General features: G+C 51.7%; 1 protein-coding gene across 1 annotated transcript in view; it reads right to left on the bottom strand.

Annotated features, from left to right (window-relative positions):
- Positions 1 to 19538, bottom strand: part of JAG1 (jagged canonical Notch ligand 1) — a 35414-nt gene extending 15876 nt beyond the window's left edge. Inside the window, exons 1-5 of the mRNA XM_023626113.2 lie at positions 18907 to 19538; positions 18177 to 18482; positions 9613 to 9664; positions 4161 to 4415; positions 2411 to 2471 (exon numbers count right to left, since the gene is read on the bottom strand). Of these exons, the coding sequence (XP_023481881.1) occupies positions 2411 to 2471; positions 4161 to 4415; positions 9613 to 9664; positions 18177 to 18482; positions 18907 to 18987 (755 nt within the window). The 5' untranslated portion in view covers positions 18988 to 19538. The remainder of the gene's footprint in view (positions 1 to 2410; positions 2472 to 4160; positions 4416 to 9612; positions 9665 to 18176; positions 18483 to 18906) is intronic.
- Positions 19539 to 20385: the final 847 nt, after the last annotated feature.

The raw sequence follows: 20385 nt of genomic DNA, 5'->3' as shown, positions 1-20385 counted from the left end.
GGGTGGTGGGGGGAGAGCCACTTGGAAAAAGACTGATATTCTTAGCTTACAAGATACTAAGAGGGAACTGATTCAGAAATAGCAATATTCTGTGTTCTCTTAGTCCCTTCCAAATTAAGGATTGCCGCACCTCTTCAACTCGTCTAATGCAACAGGGAAGAGGCAGCTGAGGACCCAGCCTCACCTTTTAACGAGAGCTGGATCCCCGAGCATAAAAAAGGAACCGCAAGAGGCCACGATGACTTCAAAAGAAAACAAATAAAAATACTGACCCTAAAGGAGGCATGCACAAAGTTATCCCAGTTTAATGATATATGATTAAGGTTCTCATGAGAAACTGAAGTGACTTTCCTCATATGATGATTCATAATTAAGTTTGATGTTATTGGCAGGCTTGCAATAAAGCAAGCATGTGCACCCAGGAAAAGGAATCGGCTTGGGAACAACAAAACGAGTAAAGTTTTCTCATGTCGGGGGAAGAAAAACACAAGAGCCCTGTAATACATAATTCTAAAGACAACTTACAGGTAACTCGACATTCAACTATTTCTGGAGCAGGACGCAACCTGAACTTCCTAAGCGAGAAGCTTCTGTTTTGATTTTCTTTCAAGGGAGGCAGAAAAGAGATGCGTTGGGAGACTATGCAAATGACGTGTGGGAAAGTGGCACCTTAAATAAATAAGGGCACCAGTGCGTGTCTGGGCAGGGAGTGGGAGGGGAGACTTCGAAAGAGAAAGGGCTAAATTCTGGAGACAAAGCCTGTTGTTCTGGCTGGGAGGGACCTCCCCTGCGCAGCAGGCAGCGTGTTTATTCTGATGACAGTAGCAGAAATCTCGGTTGGCCTCTGCTGATACTCATCTGTGCACGGAGCAGGCCCACAGTTGCTAAGGGCACTGCTGATCTGACTTTCTCCAGAACACCCTTAATTAGGAGGGTGAAGGTAGGTGGATCCCTGCTCAACAGTTGACAGCAATGCTGTTAAACACGACAGTCAGCTGCCACCAATGGGCTTAGTATGCAAACTCCCTCAGCCTTCCAGAAAACAAACTTATCTTTGGGAAGTGTCGGAAGAGACAATTTCAGGACAACTTGTTTTTATCGTACTTCCAGCTGCCTTGATTGCCACTCCAGCTTCCCACTCGGAGCTCAGTGCTCCCCGCTGCATGGGACGGGGGACAGACAGAGTGGCAGAGTTGTAAAGACCACAGATGATTCTCCGTTAAACAGCTGTCCTCAGAACTTACTGAGCAGCAAAATCCCGTGGCAGGCTTGTCAAAAATGCAGATTTCTAGGCCAAACCCAAGGACTGGGATTCGGTGGGTGTGAGGTGGCACCCAGAAATTGGCATTTTGTCAGTTCCCTGGTTCATTTGGGGAATTATGCTTTGAGCACTGAGGTTTGGGGGCAGTGATTCCACAAATCCGGTTCTGCCACCAACAGGATCACCACTTGGGAGCCGGTGAGAAATGCAGAGCCTTGGGCCCACCTCAGGCCTAATGAACCAGGGCCCACGTTGTAACAAGAGCCCCAGGTAACATATTTGTTTGAATGCACTGGTTCAGACTATGTTTCAGAAGCTTCTCTTGTCTCAAATCAGGGTAGGTTTGGGGCAAAAGTGACAGGCCCAAAGGACCTGTTTAGTGTCACATCCAATCCACTAATCCTTCAAATTTGGGAGGAGGGAGAGTAAACTGTGAGCCTGTGTCAAAAAGCCACAGACACCAACAATATTTCCTGAAACAAGCCTTTCCCCAATTGGGATAATGTACATTTCAAGAAGTTCCAAAAACCGTAACAGGGAAGCAGTCCGGGTAGGTCTTCGTTCGCCTTCCGCATTGTCCGGGACCATAAAAGAACAGACTTCAAAGGCCAGCAGCAAAAAGTCTACATTCATCAGGCTCAACTGACAAGATTCCAGCACAGCCATTAACCTCTCAGCACCGGCCGGCTCCCGCCTGCAAAGGGGCCGGGAGATTGTGCTAATCCATTCTAAAGAATGCTCCACTTTCCCCTATGGATGGGAAAAGTGGGGGAGGGCTGGGAGTCGGAAAACCCGGGCTGGGGAGGAGACAGGGAGCCGCAAAGAAACAAACCCACATCCCTCCATCTAGTCCATTAGCACTTTAAGGGGAAGATTATAAAAACGTGTTATCAATTTACAGAACAGTTAATACATGAAGTCACTGACTATGCCCAGAAGAGTTTCTTTTCTTCCAAGAGAGAAGTGTGCACATTCCACCGGACAGCTGGTATAATTTAATAAGCTTCGGATGTGCCTATTTCATTTTTTTTTTTAAAGCTTTCTTGTCCTCCAAAGGAGGAGGCATATTCACAATAAAGTCAGTCCCCCTCTTGCATTAAAGGAATACTAAAAACAAAAACAAAACAGAAGCACAGTTTAGTCGTTTACCTGCAGTCACCTGGGAGTTTGCAAGACCCATGCTTGGGACTACAGCCCTGTCGGCAAATAGCTGTAAAAAAAACACACACAGAAGGATGTGTCAGCATACTGCCTGTTTCTTGCCCCGCCACCATCCTAAGAAGGGCCCAGGACATTAAGCCCAGAAAACCCACAATTTTAAGAGATCTCCTATCAAGTCCATTGTGAGGAGAGGAAGATGGGAGGTGCCTGAATAAAGCCAGATTTAAACTTCAAGGCCATGCTAGCAGAGCCTCAAAACATGATCCTGACGGGACAAAATGCAAGCTAGTTGGTGGAGAAGGGCATCTTCATCGAGTCTCTAAACAGCAACTACCCTGCTCCCTTGTCAATTCCACCCTCGCCAACAGGAGAAAAGGAGATGTAAGCCTTCCCCGTGTCACCCACTCTGTCCCATGAGAGCACATTCAGATGAATCCCAGCCTCCTTAAAACCCCCCACCGAATGCCTGGTGTCTCAAAAATCCCCTGGGACCAACAAAGCCCACCAGGCCGGCTTCATCTGGCAGGTGAACCCGGTGCCCAGACCTGCTGGTACTTTTGCAAAGTGTCCTCGCAAAGCAATTCTGCTTCCTTCGTTAAAAAAAAAACCTGAATAGACATTAGAAAATATTCAGCCTTAGATAGTTTTTAAGTAACAGTTACTGATTTTTAAGATACTGACTACTTAAAACACTTATGAAATCCGTCTTGCAGTTGGATCCCAGAAATGCCATCCTTTTTCACCTCTCGTCTCTAGTTATTTAAGAAAGGAAAGCAATATTGCCCAGGGGAACTGTGAATTCCTCTCCCTTTGCCCCGCCCCTCAGTCACAGTTCAAAAATTCATTTTTTAATTTGAGTTTATCTTGAAAGAATTTACCTAATCATGTGAAGTAAGCAGAGTACATTAATGCTCATGACAGCCTATTATACGGTTAACCAGGATTACCCAATTGCTATGAATCAGAATCACTGAATTCTAGGAGAAGGGGCTGGGAAGGAAGACAGCACATCTGAAAGCTTACACTACTTTGCATGGTTCAATTGTACACAAGTACGAAAGCTCGGGCTCCCCACCTGCCCCCTCCCCTCAATGCTATGGCCCCCAAAGATGCCCAGCAAAAGCCTGCCATGAGGCCGCCCCCAGCTCAGAGGCTTCATTTCCTACATTTTCCGTATCATCTGTCCAGATATGGGCTAGGCTAGTCCCATTTGGCATCTGTTTTAGGTCAGCTTCCTTGGAAGCAGAGCCTGAGAAGGGGAGTCGGGTAGAGGAGAGAGGGGTTGAGGGCAGCAGATGGGGCCGGGAAGGAGCTGAGCAAGGATGTGGTCTCAGCTGGAGTCTGCTTCAGCCTGATCCCTGGGGAAGCTCTGGAGTATGAATTGTAGCACAGAGTTAAGGCAAAGGGGGCTGACCTTCGTACCCCCATGTTAGTCGTTCACAGACCGTGAGCTGGAGGGACGGGGCATGGAGTGGCTCCCGTATGGCCAAGGACAATGCTCCAGAGAAGGAAGAGCTGTGAGCTGTTAGCAGCCAACACTCAGAGCAGCTGGGGGATGGGGTGGCACCAGCATTTCCTACACTCAGCATCTTCCTGCTTCACGTCTAGGTGACAGCCAAAATCTCACCCCACCTGTGACAGCAACAGGCCGGCCACCTGAGTGGGTGGGGTGAGAACTGGACACCAAAAACAACGGCCACTGGGAGCTGGTTCACCCACCCTGGATACCCCCACACACCTTTGTTACATTCGGGGCCCATCCAGCCTTCCACGCAAGTTTTGTTGCCGTTCTGGTCGCAGGCATAGTGTCCAAAGAAGTCATCTCTGGGCCGGCAGAACTTATTGCAGCCAAAGCCATAGTAATAGTCATCGCAGGTCACGCGGATCTGATACTCAAAGTGGGCAACCCCTGTGTTCTGCTTCAGCGTCTGCCACTGCCGGCTGGGGTTGATCATGCCCGAGTGAGAAGCCTTTTCAATAATACTGTCAGGTTCTAGAGGAAAAATAATAATAATTAATTGCATTAATGTTCACATCAGAGCCTCCTTCCCTGACAATTTGGACTATTTTTAATAACAAATGCACAGTACAAAATTCAGGCAGTATATCAGGGCAGAAAATGAAAAGTTCGTCCTCCTCCCCAGAGGCAACCACTGTTACCACTCATTTATACTTTTTAATGGGTACATAATATTTCATTGTCTGAAAATACAATGAAGTAGTTTACCTGGTTCCCAGCATGTGCATTCAGGTTGTTATGGCCTTTTGCTATTAAACAAAGCCACAACAGACAACCCTGAACATATCTCACTGTGTGTGTGCCTTTAGCAGTAAGAAATATCCTAGAAATGGAAGTGCTGAATCAAAGAGGACAAGCCGTCCACAGACAACCCCAAACTACCACCAATGAAGCCCTGCCAATTTGTCCTCCCACCAGCACAGGAAGCTGTTTCTCAACAGCCGTGGCAACACTGCATGTTATCAAACTTTCTGATCTTTGCCTGATAGGTAAAGAAGTTCTCTCTTGTTTTACTTAGCACTTAATTAGGTGATAGTGAGCACCCTTTTACATATTTAAAAAACCACTTCTATGTGTTCCTGTGAACTGTAACCTGTTTCTCTCCTCTGCCAACTTTTCTATTACACTGTTGGTCATGATGATTTGCAAAAGCTCTTTACATATTGTGGCAAGTAGCCTCTATGGAATGTTGCTCTTGAAGAAATTTCATTATTCCAGGTAAAGGTTAGCAATCTTTCTCGTCTGGTTTTAGAGTTTTGTGTCTTGCTTTAGAAAAGCTTTGTCGACTTCTGAACTCTTTAGTGGAAGCCAAGGCGTGGGGTCACATTTTATAAATATTGTAAACTTTACCCCTTTTAAGCTGGCATTTAAATAGCAATACCACAAACTTGATGCCATTTCACCTTTGCCCAGCAGGCAGATGGGAAAACAATTCATCCCAGTTAAGAGACAGGTTGATTGAGGTTTTATTTTGAACCAAGTCTTGCTCCTTAAAGAGCGTCCTTGAGGAAAATAAACACGCCCAGAGCTCAAGCAGCTCTCAGGAGGCATAAGAAGTGGTCCCTGCCCTGAGGTCACTTATAATCTAGTCTGAGAGGAGAGACAGATACAAAAACAGCTCTGAACAGCAGGTGTCAGGAGTTCAGGGGAGGGATGTGAAAACGAAGCAAGGTACTAAATCAGCACCCCAGCCTGGGCTCCTGTTTGTTTTCTTAAACCTGCCAGCACCAACCCTTCGCTGCCTTGTCAAATTCAAGGCCACCTTGGAAAGACGGAGTTAGGACCTACTCGCGTCTTTGTGATTCTTACCCACCCACACCCCTGTTTTTCTAGGCCCAGGGCCTGTGCTCATTTACAAGGCTATGCAAACTCTACAGGTGACCAGGAGGAAGAGGGACTCCTGGCTGTTTCCTCCACACTCCACCTCCAGCAGCACCCCAGCATTCTCCCTCTGGGTTTCTCTAACTGCCCTGTGGGTAAGACAAGCCTTGAACAAGCCCGCATACCTGCAGACTCACAGCCCAGCACGCATAGAACCACTTGCAGATAACACTTTACTAACTCAAGTTTTGCAAATAAACACAGGCCCAAGAATGACAAAAATGGCCCTCCATTAACAGTGTGTTTGCTCTGCTGTTTCAATTAAAAACTGTAGCGAGCTATTACCATGTGCTGATGAGATCTTAATAAAGGAATTATTTAAACACACTAGCCATGGCTCAAAGGCTTCCAGCTTCTCTCAAGTCAAGCAGGCATCAACAACAAACGATTCAGACAAGATTGCAGGATAATCCTAAAGGCACAGCCTGACAGGTCACTTTCAGTAGCTTAGTATGCTTTCTACTTATTTCTAGGAAACGTCATCACCACGGTCATTTCAGAGTCCTCGACGGGACTGATGTGTGTAACTGACTTCACACCTGCATGACAGAGTTTTCCTAACAGCTGAGAGGCTGGGAGTCAGTGTGTGCAACAGGCTTTCTGGCATCTGGGTCACAACGAGCAAGTTTGCTCCTTCTAGGCTGCTGCCCCCTAAATCACACTTCTATCAGCTGGGGCATCATACATGTATCCGGGGCGGTTCCCTCGGTAATCCAGCTTTATGACTGGGAAGGATGTTACCAGGCCTTCCTGCCGTCTGCAACTGCATGAAGACAGGGCACGAAGCACCCAGGACAGCCTTGCGGCCAAGGAGGAGGTAATGAGAGGCCAGTCTGAGCATAACTCCGGGACCAGGCCAACCCACAAACCTGGACAGAAGCCTGAGCCAAGAAGGCTAGGCCATGAGGAAAACCTGGTCTTAAGCATGCCTATTTGTATTGAGCATTACAATCAACTGAAACCATTTTATTTGGTTTCCGGGAGAGAAAGAAAAATTTGGACCCTTATATACCTCAGTTCTGAAATGTAACAGAAACGACCTTGGAGGACTGATGACAGCAGGGCCAGCCTTAGACAATATTTTCTAACACATGAACAGCACCTGGGCTTTGTTGGGGCCAGACTCTGCTTGTGAGGGTTCATTGCAGAGATGATCTGAGAAGGAATTCTCTGTTCCAAAACTCAGGGTCTGGCCTCTAATGCAAAGCCAGGATGTTTGCAACTTGTTTGGGCCACAAAGAGCAGCCAACTCCATTTGGGTTGCTATACATCCTCAGCTTCTGCTCTCAGGCAGTACAGGCCCTTGGGAGGGACAGAGAGTGAAGAGATTAAAGAACAAAACATTCCAGGCAGAGCAAAGAGCATGTGCAAAGGCCCCGAGGCAAGAGAGAAAGTGATGCATTTGAGGACAGAAAGGTGACTGATGGGATATGACTGGACTACAGATATGATAGATGACAACGTGACATGCAAGATGGAACTGGCAAGGAGACAAGGTTGGGCTGTGCGGGCCTTTGGGGCCACACAAAGATCTGTCCCAAGAACAACAGGAAGCCACTGAGTGGTTTTTATTAAAGGTGGCAATCAAATGTTATGTTCGGAAAAGACCAGGAAAGTAGGAGAGTGGAGAAAGCACTGGAAGTGGACCAGAATGGATATGAGTGGACTAATTCGGCTGCTACTCTAAGAGTTCAGGCACTAGCAGATGGCCCAGGGTAGTGGCCGGGGAGATGGCGGGAGGGACTCCGATTCTAGCAAAGTGTTGGAGATAAGAACTTGGAGCTGGGTTAGATATGGATGCTAAGAGAAAGGGAGGTACACAGGGAGCCTTCTAGATTCCTGGCTTTCAGAACTGGGTGTTTAAATGCTGGTGCCAGTCGTCCAGGTCTCTAGGGAGGAGAGTGTTTTTAGAGAAGGAAGATGCCAAATTTGGTTGTGAATGTGAATTCAAGATACCTTAGAAACATCGAGAAAGAGAGGCTGAATCATCCCAGCAAACCCCCTCTCCTCCTCACTGGTTCAGAGTGAGCATCAGTGACCTGCAATAGGTGTGCTGTGACTTTGCAACAACCCCTTTCTTCACGAGTAGGGGTCTGCAATCCTGTTATCCCCACCCCAAGTCTTCTGTCTGCCCTTCCAGGGATTTGGTTCCCCCACAGCAAGAGGTGAAATGCCCCAGAACCCCAAAATGGGGCTACCCCAAAATGAAGACAACTGGTCAGCTCTGGATGGGCACTGGGTCCCCGGGGCACAGCCACCTGACCTGTGGGGTGACAGAAGGCCCAGGAAAGGCCTTGCAGATACTAGAGGGTCACCCATACGTCCCTAACCAGCATCCTGACCCGGCTCTTATGACAGGCCAGGATCAGCCTCAAGGACATGCACCCCACCCGACAGACTGTTTTAACATCTAAAAGGGAGCAGAAGCAGAACACTACCCCTGCCCCAGAACATTCGAAGAGCCTACTTCTGCCCTCCCCACCCCCACCGTCCTACTGCTTAGTTACCATTGTAAGCAGGTCACAATGACATAACGCTCACAGTCCCCAAGGTTCATGGCAGGGGTGGGCGGGGAGAACAAACAGATGTCTATGACCCTGATTGGGATTAGCCACAACCAAGGCTTGTCACCCCACACACACCACAGTGGGAAGGGGGTGCCCCTTGGGGAGGAAGCCCACAGATCTGCACTTCAGATGCCAAAGCAAGAGGAGTGACCCAGATGGCCTGGAGCCTCTGGCACACAGGGCTCAGCAGGAGGGTGTGGCCCCAGGCGGCCCATGGAGCCAGCTACAGTCCAGAGGTGGCCCATCTGGCACACACCAAGCCCGCACGGTGCCCGTTCTGGGCATTCGCCTTTCTCAGATTCAGTGAGCAAGGGGGGAAAATGCTATTCGCAGCAAAAACACAAAGAAAATGTCAGTGAGGTAGGGAAACAGAAGGGATAAATTCAGAGAAGAATGGAGGGCAAAGACAAGCTGGATCAACTCTCCCTCCTGTGCAGACCAAGAGATTTCAGCGTGAATCAGGTTTTCTGATGACAACCACCCAGCTCCTGCTGGCAGAAAGTGAACTGGCAGTCTCAGCGAGGGAGGGGAAACATGTTTTTAAGTTACCACTGAAGAGCCAAGACTACCTGTACGTCGGACTGGACGGCTGCCTTTTCCGTTTGCATACTCTATGGCTTCCCCACCCAAACCCACCCCGGCAGCTCCGAGAGGCAACCTGCACTGCAAAGAGTCGTCTTTCAGACGGGGACAAGGCGAGCGCGTACCTGTGAGGCTCTGGAAACCGCTTCAATGGCAGGTTTGTCAGGCACAGTGTGGGAAACCCAGCCTGCTGGAAGCTCACCTGCCCAGCGAGTGAAATTCAAGGTCGGCCTCTGCCGTGCTGCCTCTGCCGGCTTTATCTTTCCGATGAGAGATTAAACGCTCACTTAAAGTTTAAATGGACTTTTAAAAAGTCACTACTTTGATCCTTTAGCAGTCTACAAGGTTTTAAAGTTGTAAAACCATTAAGATCTCTATCCCGAAGATAATCTAGGTCCCACATTCAGGGACTGAGTTAACTGGGAATCTGTCCTGGCCACTTAATATGACAGGCGAAAATTCTAGGGGAAGTTACAGAAAAGACTCTACTGAGAGGTTCGCCCTGGGGGGGCGGGGGGCAGATGGCAGGGGTGGTAGAAGGTCCCCGAAGCACCCAGGGGACACCAGCTCTGACAAGTACCATATGCCAAGCACTTCTGGAGATGCGCACTTCGAGAAAAGTCCATTGCTGCGATACTTACGGACAGTGTCGTTACTGGAATCCCACGCCTCCACAAGCAAAGTGTAGGACCTCTGCAACACAAAGAAACAACAGCTTAGTCTCAGAAACAGGGTCTGCTCCTGAACAGCATGCTTTCTTAGCCTCTCCCCACACCCCGCCAAATAAAACCATAAAGCCGAAATGAAAATTCTATTTGCTGTCAAATTGAGGTGTTGAGTGTTTACATCCAGGCCAGCTGCCTCGTCCTCCCCAACACCCACCCCAGCTTGACTCCTTCAGCCTCTCAGGGGCCCGCTCTGGTTATCATGCAGGTGCCCCAAAGTCGTGATGGGGAAATGCCACCTTCCTATATGTGAACGCTTGGCATATAGTTTTCCAAAACTTTCCAGACACTAACTCTAGTGCATGAGAAACACAAAGAATTTATTCTAAGCTAACCTAACCAGGTATTCGCGTGGGGGGGAGGGGGTCCCTCATCCAGTGAGGAGGGCTGGGTATTGCTAAGGTTACAGTGTGGGCCCTGGTGGGGCGGTCCCCAGGGAGGCCCCCTTTTCCTTTTCAGAACCCCTTTGAAAGCCCTGTCTGTGAGACCATCTCGGCTCCCACAAGTATCAGGTGACTCTAGGAAGCAGGAGGGGGTGGGTGCAAAGAGACTCCTAAGACAAAGGCAGAAACTGAACTTGGGGGTGCATGGGGGGCGGATCCTGGGGACGACAGTACAAAAGAGAGAGACAGCCACACCGCCACGAGGTATATTTATTGATGAATTTATCTGTCAATAAGATCTCACATTCCAGGAATAATCAGAGTCCACTAACTAAACAAATTCCCAGGACACTGGCGGGAAGCCAGCTATCATACCAAAGGCACCTTTTATCTTCCAGGCTTATCTCAGAATTCCAACTCCCCCCAAAATCCAAGCCATTAGCAAATTCCCTCTTTGACTCAGATCTTCATGTGTAATTTAGAATGAGGTCAGCCCCAAAAAACACCAGGGTTTAAATAAACCTTCTGCTATCTCGGTGCTGGAGAAATACACCCGAGGGGGTGGGAAGAAAAGGCACATGAACCCTTTTATGTATCCCCGCAGTGTCACTGTCAGACACCAGTACCTCGGAAATAGTCGTGTATTTGATCAAATAATACCATGCCACCAGAAACGCACCGTGGCTAAAAGAGGTAGGCACCTACAAGGTGAAGGCAGACGTGGCGAAAAGGAAAAAAAGGAGTTTCATTCATAACTCAAGACGAGCTTACTGCTCACACAGCGACACGGCAGGTCGTCTCTGAACATAAAAATATCTTGTGATAGACCCTGCCTTGGAATTCAGCCGAAATATGTTTCATACTCAAAGCAGAGTAGGATTCCATTTCGTTCACTGATAACTGTGGGAAAACGCTGAGAAAAGCAAGCAAAACCGGGCAAGCCGGGGCACATCCCCAGCCCTCTCCTGTTAGTGGCCAGAGGTCCAAGTTCATTGTTGTCCTTGTTAATATTTTATTAGTGAAAGTTACACCTTACTTACAGCCTCTAAGTTTCCTAGGACTTCCTACAAATTACATGACTCTTCCCTGAGAGCAGCAAGAAATTATGTTTCTCTAATGATCTGAGGCCAGAGCCAAGTCCAGATGAGGCCAGATGTGGGGCTGATTCTGTATAATTAAGCCCTTCATTTACTGGTCACGTTGAGACCCACGTTCGTCACTTCCACATATTGTTGTAATTAATCCTCTGATTAAATGCATTGATACCCCAGAGTTTTGACAGACTTGCACAAGCACTAAACACCTAACACCCACAAACCCCACAGAAAGGGAAGGTGTCCCAGGACTGAGCTGGCACAACAGCGTTAGCTCTGCTTAATGCTGAAGAAAGAAGGCATCTTGGGTCTTGCACAAGAACTCGGAAGACCAAGCTGTCTGCCAGGCTCATCCTCGCCAGAACTGGGAAGGCTTCTGAAGCGGCTGACCAACACTGCCCCACCTGGAGGGAAGTGGGTGGCACAGAGTTCTAGATACTGCCCATGTCATGATTTTCCACAAACTGCCTTCTCAGAGGTGGAGATGGGGTAAGGGCCGGGGGCTGCAGCGTCGGCAACAAAGCCTTGCCCAAAAAATAAATCAGAAAGCCCTGGACCCTCTCTTCCCCTGTTTCAGAGAAGAGATGATGGTTCTAGGACTCGGCTGCTGGGGCAGGAGGATTCCTCCCGCCGGCCTTCAGAGAAAAGCTCTCCCTCCAAGGCTCCCATTAGGAGGCACTCTCGCCTCCCACTCCATCCCCACACCATAGATCAACAATCAAGATAATTTGGCAATGATTATTAGTTGCTAGGGAAGTTTAATTTTTCCCAGGCCCACGCTTGACCTCTGTACATTCCCGAATATACATCCCGACTCCGAGATCCAGACCACGCACACCTTATGCCATCAAAGTAGGGTACCAGGCTGCAATCTGCTATGATCACGTCACACCCAATTAGCCACTGCAAATCTGACCCCCAGCAGAGGCCGAGTCCCCCGGGCCCTCCTAAGGGCTTGAATGGGGTGCCCCGTAAGATGACAGGCGAGTGTTCCAACTTACCTAGTTCATACAAAAAAAAAAAAAAAAAAAACACAAAAAGAAACAGCAAATACCTGGATTTTTCTTGGTTTCAAACTTAAAAATAAGATTCTTACAAAGAGTCACCTAGCTTACAGCTTTTTTGTTTTTTTGTAAATTTTTCCACAAAAATGGCCTGGGGGCAGAGCAAGAGGGAAAAGTAGCTAACTGAGCTTCAGTCTCCATCTGCAGAGTGAGTCACTTCTGCCCCTTCCCAGCTCCAGGCGGCTGGTCCTCATTCTGCAGCAGGAAAGAAGAGTGATCAGCTTTCAGGATGACCTTTGGGGAGCATTTCCGTGGAATTTTACCTAGAAGAGGGTCCTGGCACCAAAGCCCCAAGGCATCCCAGAACCACTGGGTCCTCCGAAGCGCCTCATCCCTCCCTTGGCACTCAGGCTGCGGGAGGGCCCTGTTCTGCGTCCGTCCCACTCTCGCGTGGTTACCTTGGCACCGGGCAGAGTGGTAAGCACTTAATTGCCACATTAAGAAGGGGGGATGTAAGAAACAAAGGTAATTGTGTTGGCAGCTGGGAGCTTCCTTTTCCTGGCAACAGTGGCAGCCAAACCAAGCCCCGAGACGCGGCTGCCTCCACTCCTGCCAAGCTGATGGACACAAACAAACCGCCATCCAAACGGCACGCGCTCAGCGTCCAAACCCCAGGCCTGAGGAACGCACACCCTGGGGACGCCCGAGGTGCCTACGGGGGCCATTGTACAGAGTCGGTCGGGCCCGGGGTTTGTCTGGGGCCCTGTACTCTGCTGATTCAACTGTTGCTTCCTGGTGCTGGCCCTGTAGTGGCATTATTTTTGAAGAGGCCGCATTATTCTCTGTAATCCTCAGTTCAGGCAGTCCGGCCACACTATTGTCCTGCCTGCGTCTGGGTGGCCAGAGGATAAAATATTCCAGTCACAAACATATTAAATAAAGGCTTCCGAGATTTCATGTGTGGGCACACGCGCACACAGCCCACGTAGGGGAAGGCTTTGGCAAGGTGAGGCATGACCGCCCATAGCATCCCAGCTAAGGAGATGCAGTCTTCGAAGAAGGCAATTTAGTTTGCAGGGCTTGACATTTCAATAAGAGTCCGATCTGGTTACAAAGGGTGATTTTCTCATGAAAGCCCACCTCAAAGACTCACCAAGTGGGCCCCAAAGCTCATACCCCGATTGGAGACGCTCAATGAGGTGCCCCCACCCGCTTTCCCATCATTACCCTTACCTGTTTGAAAAGCATCCCACTGATAATTAAATGCACCAGTTACAAAAGGGTGGCGAGGTTAATAGATTGAATACCGAGCAGCCAGCCAAGCACAACCGTCCGGCTCACACAGAGCAAGCCTGAACAAGAAGCCTTTCTGCTTATTTACCAAAAGCGCACAAAAACTGGGCTGAGCTGCTAGAGGGCTCTGAAGGTTTGACTATTTACGTTCCACTTTTAACCAGTGGGAGCTGCGTTGCAGAGTTTCTCCCCTGTACGCATACCACACCAGCGACAAAAGTCAGTGGTGCCACAAAAACAAGAGCCACAGGGCAGGGTAGTCCATGCAGTGATCAGACCCCAGCAAGGAAGTCACAACATGGCCACTCGGCCTCCATGAGCCAAGATAAAGGTGGGACGTTTCTGAACCAGAAACCTGCCTCACCTCTGCTCCCATTCTAGGAAACACAAGAATCACCATTTTCCACGCACCCTAATTCATCTCCCTAAAATTGAAAAATAGGTTAAGTTTGTTTTGTTCTAATTTTTTTTTTTAATATATTTAAAAGCTGAAGCCAAGTGTCACTTCTCTCAGCAGCTCCGGACCTAACCTCAGGGGTTGGTGGGAGGAACGTGCCTCTAGAAGTTTACCAAGGGGGAATTCTCAGGAATATTTGCCTTCGTGGATTACAACAATAATTGTATGCACATCCAGAGATTATGCATTCTTACACTGTAACTAATCTTGAAGGCCTGACATTGGAACCAAGTTCTGGCCCTTCTACAATGGGCCAGTGGCTGCTGTGAATCCAGCCAAGGCCTCTGTTTGCATTCCTGTTTTCAGATGGGGGAACGTGAAGCCTCCTTGTTGCCTTGGCTTTGTTTTTTGTGAATCACATGTTTCCTCCACACTAAACTTCCCACACGCCTGCTACCCGAAGGGTCCCTCGCGGCTCTGCCGTAAAGATTTTAGGCAGTATGTATTCAGGTTGCTGGGTTTTCTGGAGGCCACACACCTATAAGCAGCTGCTTCCTTTCTCCTTACCCATCCAACTCTCCCAACAGCCTCGATGCCAAAAGCTTCACCTTCTCTAAAAATGTTTGCAGTCCCTGTAGAATTATGGGTGTGGAGTTGGTGGGTTACAAACTCAGGTAAGTACTGGAGGTTTGAATAAGTTGCTAAGAAACAAGACAACAAGAAGGAAGAAAACACAAAGAAGGTTACACCTGGAAGAGGAAAAACTCTTAGAAACCAAGTACCTTGAATAGGGATTCCATTTCGAGGGCAGCCATTCCGTAGACACTTAGCAAAGTGAGCACAGCTCTCCTTTCCCCCAAGCTCGGTTTTGCAATACAGACACATCATTTCATCGCTTTAGTTTGAGGTAGGTGTCTTAGGACAAAGGCTGTTTTCTCCACATGTAGAAAGTCTGAGCACGTACACATATGTGCTGTTTGTCTGCATGCTGACCTCGTGGGTCGCACCTACTGCCTGTAGAAAGGAGCCACCTCAAATGAGAGCCCCGTCCCTCCGCGAGTCCACACCACATCTGCGGAGGCTCAGGGACCAGGAAACGCAGCAGAAGGCAGAAAGGCAAGGACTTGTCAATTATATCGAGATTAACCTTGGCATCTGATTCACCCAAACCGCTGGCAGTTACTCTTTCAGGCCTTCAGTGTGAAGGGGGCCAAAGCTGGCATCCCTCTGCTATGTAAGAATTTACACTTCATTGGATTTTCCTAAAACATTAAGTTCATCTTAGTCTTTCATCAATGTCAATAGCGTTTAAATATGAGGCTGAGAGACCAGATCGCTCAATGGCTTCCCCCAGTTTCTCTCGATTCATTCCACTTTAGGGCCAGCAATGCATGGATGCAGCTAACTGGGGTTCGGGAGTTCCTAAAAAGCTTTGGGGGCTGGGTAGTGGTAATTATGCTAACGTATTTTTAATAAGCAGGCTACTGAGATTAAGCACTAATCTTGGGAGGTGCAACTTAAACCATTTCAGTGATTTATGAATGGTTATTCCCAAATCATTTCTCGTTGAGCCCAATTACCCTCTCACGATGTGTGTTCTTATCACGGGGACCCCCGAGTGGAAGATCATAAATCAGGCTAGTAGCTCAAATCAAGCCCCTCCAAGCAGCACTGGTATGAGGACCAGAAGCTACCAACGAAAACTACAGGACTGGGGCAGGGACACCAAGTGGGACGTAATCAGACACTATGCATCAGGCAGGCCCACCTCTACAGAGCTTCCCACGTGGACACTGGGATGTGGATTATATTTCATATCCGACCGAATCATTTCCTCCTCTTCCTCTCCAGAACATGACCAGTTCTTTGATTGGGGTCATAATTCCAAACAAAAGACACGAATTACATCACCTTCTAAAGTGACCTTCTACTGTGCACCCTGAACCACAACTCTTCCACTGTCAGCAAATTTGGGGGGACCCACGTGAACGGTAATTGTGGCTGCCTAGGCGTTGGAAGCTCAGGTGGCTGAAAGTCCAAGGCGGTTTGACATTTTTTTTTTTAAACCCTATATCTTCCTCGTTACATCTCGAATTCTGTACCAAGCTCAGTTATGACCTATGCAAGGAAATCAGTTTTAAATAGACATGCTTATTAATATTTAAGTGCCAAACTGAATGAAGCTGTGCTATCCACTGCCACACTTCTCCGGCTACCTAAGTGCTTTCGCTTCAGTTAACACTCACCCTGGACTCATTCCTGAAAGTTACAGGCTGCGGTGTTTCTGCAATCACGCTCCGGAAAACAAACTAAAACAATACACCAACTCCAACTTCTCTGGGGAAGTAAAGCTTCTATTTCACAGTAGGCCTTTTTGGGGGCGGCAGGGGGGACACTTGTTTATGAGCGATACACGCATTTGGCTCAACTTCAAAAGAACCACTCTCTCCTGGAGCCCCAGCGGCCTCCCCCATTCTAGAAAAGCGTAGAGTCTATTTCATGGTTGGTGACCCGTGGGGCCTGAAACCACAGAATAGCACCAGCAGATCAATCGTCTCTCTGCCCTCACACACCGCTTCCGCTCCTTCCTCATCCAGGACTCTCTGCCAAGTGTCAAAAGGGGACAGACACACCTTCTAGGTCATTTCCCTCGCCAGCCTGGGGAGCAAGGCTCCCTGTTTTCATCCCAGCCATCCTCTGACCCTGCTCTCCAAAATGAGCCTCAGCCAGGCCTGCAGCTTTTCCACATCACTAGTAAGATTCCTTTTATGGTCTTGTGAAAAGCGAGGGGCTCCGGAGGGATCCTCGGAGGGTGGAACCACCTGCAGGCCCCTTCCCCCTCAACTCCAAACACACGTTCAAGGGCGGTCAGAATCCGCAGTCAACGTGGGCCCAACCAGATTAAAAAGTAGCCAACCTCTTTAGCTTAAAGTTCTCCCTAATAGGGGATTAACAAACAAGATAAACGCTCTTTGTCAAAAATGAAATCCCACAACACAAGCAGCCCTCCGTTCTGGGAAAACTCCACATACCACGGGTTTTTATAAGCCCCTTTTAGTGCCACGTTCCTGATAACTGTCTTATCTCACGCACGGCAGAGGGCATTTAATAACGCCAGCTCGTGTAAACGTGGGCCTTGAAAGCCACTCCAAGTTTCACAGCAGACATTCTCCCCAAGTTGCGAATCACAGCCGCAGCTCGCGGGTAGGAGGCAGCAGAGCACACCCCATCAGAGCACGTGGCGGAGAGTATTCCCCCGGGGCGCCGAGCTCCCCCCTCACCACCCACCCTCCCAGCACAGGCTGGGCCAAGCCCGGGTCCTGGCAATGAGTCACGCCTCCTGGACAGCAGGAGCGAGCGGGGCAGAGGGCACCAACATTTTCCCCTTTCCTCTCCTTCTGCAATCGCACTCATCTTCCTTCCACCCATTTCAGGATGTTGTAAGGGCCTCGAGCGGCTCCAGGGCCGGCGTGGTGGTCGGGGGTGTCCGTGCACTTGTACCCGCAGAGTCCGCCTCAAGCGGGCCGCCACTTTCAGGCCTTGGCACGCCCCCGAAGGCTTGCGGGGCCTGTGCACCCGCCGGACGAGGGCGCACCCCCGCCCTTCCCGGGGAAGTTTGCAAACACAGCTGTTCCAGAGCCCGGGAACCTCTGGAAGTTAAGCCACAAGGGCTACACCGCGCGGGGGCGAGGGCAGGAAGGGGCCGGCAGGGGGCGGAGGCTCCGGGACCAAAAGCTCCGGCGAAGAGCCGAAGACCCCCCTGCGGCGGTCGCCCCCGGCCCTCGCGCCCAGCTCGGAGCGCGCCCCCGCACGCCCCAAAATCTCCCCGGGAGCAGCGGGAAACGGGCTCCCCCACACCCTCCAGGAAGGACACACCCGCCCTCCAGGCCGCTCACGGGAAAGGGGAGGGTGCCAATTTGGACGGCGTTCGAAGGCCAGAATTGCGCGGAGTCCGCCTTCCGCGGAGCATCAGGTTTAATTGGTTAAGCAAAGATCATCTATATAGTGGGGGGGGGGAGAATTAGTCTGGGGCCTTCAAGTTACAAGGTTAAACCGGCCTTCCTGGGATGCTTGCCCTACAATCCCCTCTGGGGTCCCCACTTTTGTGCGCTTAGCAAAAAGCAGCGGGGATGGGGCCTGCCGAGGTCTAACTATAGAATCTCGGCTCCCTAACCCTCCACCCCAAAAGACTTCCCCAGTGAGCGCCGAGTTTCAAGCCAAAACCCTTAAATCCCGCATGAGAAAGCAGGGCTCGGCAGGCGCGGGTGCGACCCTCGGCCGGGCCTCCCCCCTTGCGTCGGTCACTCACCGGCCAGGCGAAACTGAAAGGCAGAACGATGCGGTTACGTTCGTTGCCGCGACTGCCCTTGAGGTTGAAGGTGTTGCCCCCGATGACAGGAGTGGACCCCGAGCCGAAACTGCAAGGCCCCCCGGCCGTGACGCGGGACTGGTACTCCTTGAGGCACACTTTGAAGTACGTGTCACACTCGTCGCGGGCGCACTTGCGGTCCCCCGGGTTCCGGGCGCCGCCGCAGCAGTTCCCGTTCTGCAGCTCCCCATTCACGTTCTGCATGGACAGGATCTCCAACTCGAACTGGCCAGAGGCCCCGCACACCTGCCGGTGAGGGAGAGAGGAGGTCATTGCAGGGGAAAGTTATTTTCTTCGAGGGTGGAAGTGGCGACTCCCTCCCCGCCCGCCCCGACGAGCTCTCGGAGCCAAGAGAAAATAATTTTGCAAAACTGGGTGCAAGGGCTCAACGTGATTCCCGGGCATAAAATGCACGAGTGCGGGAGAAATCCGACGACTACCCCCGGGGAGCAGGAGCGGAGCGAACGCGCCCCCTGCCCAGCCTGGCAATATACTTAGGAGGCTGGGGGCTCCCACAGCCCAGGTGCAGCCTGCCGGGCGCAGGGGCCCGGCCAGGGAGCCGGGCGCCCGAGGACTCCCGAGCCCGCTCGGGGCGCTCAACCGCAGGCGTCCGGGACGCCGCGAGGAAAAGAAGAGGGCGAGCCGGGAGGGAGGCCCGGCGGGCTCCTACCTTGGCTCGCAGGGCGCAGAGCAGGGCGAGCAGGAGGCTCAGGGGGCGCCCGGGCCGGCCGCGCGTCCGTGGGGACCGCATCGCTGCGCCGCGCGCCGCGGGCACTCGGGACGCTGCCGCCGCCGCCGCTGCTGCTCGCGCTGGTGCTCCCGCCGGTGCTGCCGTCGCCGCTGCTCCTGCGGCCGCCGCGTCCCGGCTCTAATATACTCCGCCGATTGGAGCATGCACGACTGGAAAACAACACCACTTTTCAAAAGCCCTTTCAAGAGCGGCCCGTTCCAGAAGGCAAAGAGCCCGGCCTCCTTTTATTATTCTGATCGCTTCTTTGAGGCGCTCCCCCTCCTCTTCCACCTCCCGGCTTTCTTTCCTTCTCTCGCACTCCCTTTCTTTTATTATTATGATTATGCGCAGCCTTTTATTCCCTTTCAGATCAGCTGCATAGAAAGGAGGGAGGGAGGGGAGGGAAAAAAAAAAAAAAAACCGAGCCCAGCTCGCGGGCCGGCCGCAGGTAACACAATGACGCGTGCCCGCCCGGCTCTCGGAGAGGGACTCGGAGAGCCCGTCTGGGAGCCGCGGCTGGGGCTGGCCACCTCTACCCAGCGCGCCGGGCAGGCGCATGCGCGCTTATTAATATTCATGAGGGGGCGTGTCCAACCAGACCACGCCCCTCTCCTCCGGGTTGGCGGGGAGGGGGAGTACTGGGAGGAACTTGGAAGGGCTTGGGGGTCGGGGACACGCAGGCCGGCGTAGACGACGGGGGGGGTCAAGCGCAGACCCCCGCCTTCCGGAGCATGGGCCCAGCGGCAAGGCAGGGAGGGCGCGGGAGGAACTTGGAAGTGTCAGTTGCTCGGGGACGCCCGCGGCCCCCCGCGTGGACCGCCCCCTCGGGCGCCTTGGCCCAGGCGCCTGTGCCCGGCCGTCGGGGCTCCAGGTGTAGGCACCGCGAGGCTGCCCGAGCGGTCGGAGCGGGGCAGCTTCCGCCTTCCGAGCCGCCTGCGTCAGCTGCGGCTCTCGCCCTGGGAGGAGGGCCTGCCCGCCGGGATCCCGGCCCGCTTGCCGCGAGCGAGCGCGCTGCTGGCGGCGGAGGCGGCGGTGGCGGCGGGGAGGCTGGCGCGCTTGCCCCCGTCTGCTCGGCCGGCCGAGGCGACCGGGGCAGGCGCTGCTGGGAACTTGGAAAACTTTCCCGGAGCCGGGCTTGCCGCAGACTGGAGGGGAAGCCTCGGCCGCGCCCCACCCCCGCCCCGAGCCCGCGGAGCCTCGAGGGCTCCCAGCTTCCTCTCCAAACCACGCCAGGGCCGAGGCGAGGAGAAGCCGGGGGGACGGGGCGGCGGCACTCAGGGGCCCTGCCCGGGCGTTGGGAGGGCAGGCCGAGAGGCCGGTGGGCTTGGGCTCGCCCCTTGCCCGTCCTGCTGCCCGAGCCGCAGTGCCGGGATTGCACCTGTAGGCGGCCTCCGAGCAGCTCTCTGGGTGGCGAGAGGA

Source organism: Equus caballus, chromosome 22, assembly GCF_041296265.1.
Source record: "Equus caballus isolate H_3958 breed thoroughbred chromosome 22, TB-T2T, whole genome shotgun sequence".
Classification (NCBI taxonomy): Eukaryota; Metazoa; Chordata; class Mammalia; order Perissodactyla; family Equidae; genus Equus; species Equus caballus.
Note: the sequence above shows the minus strand (reverse complement) of the source record. Positions and strands in the feature narration are given on the sequence as shown.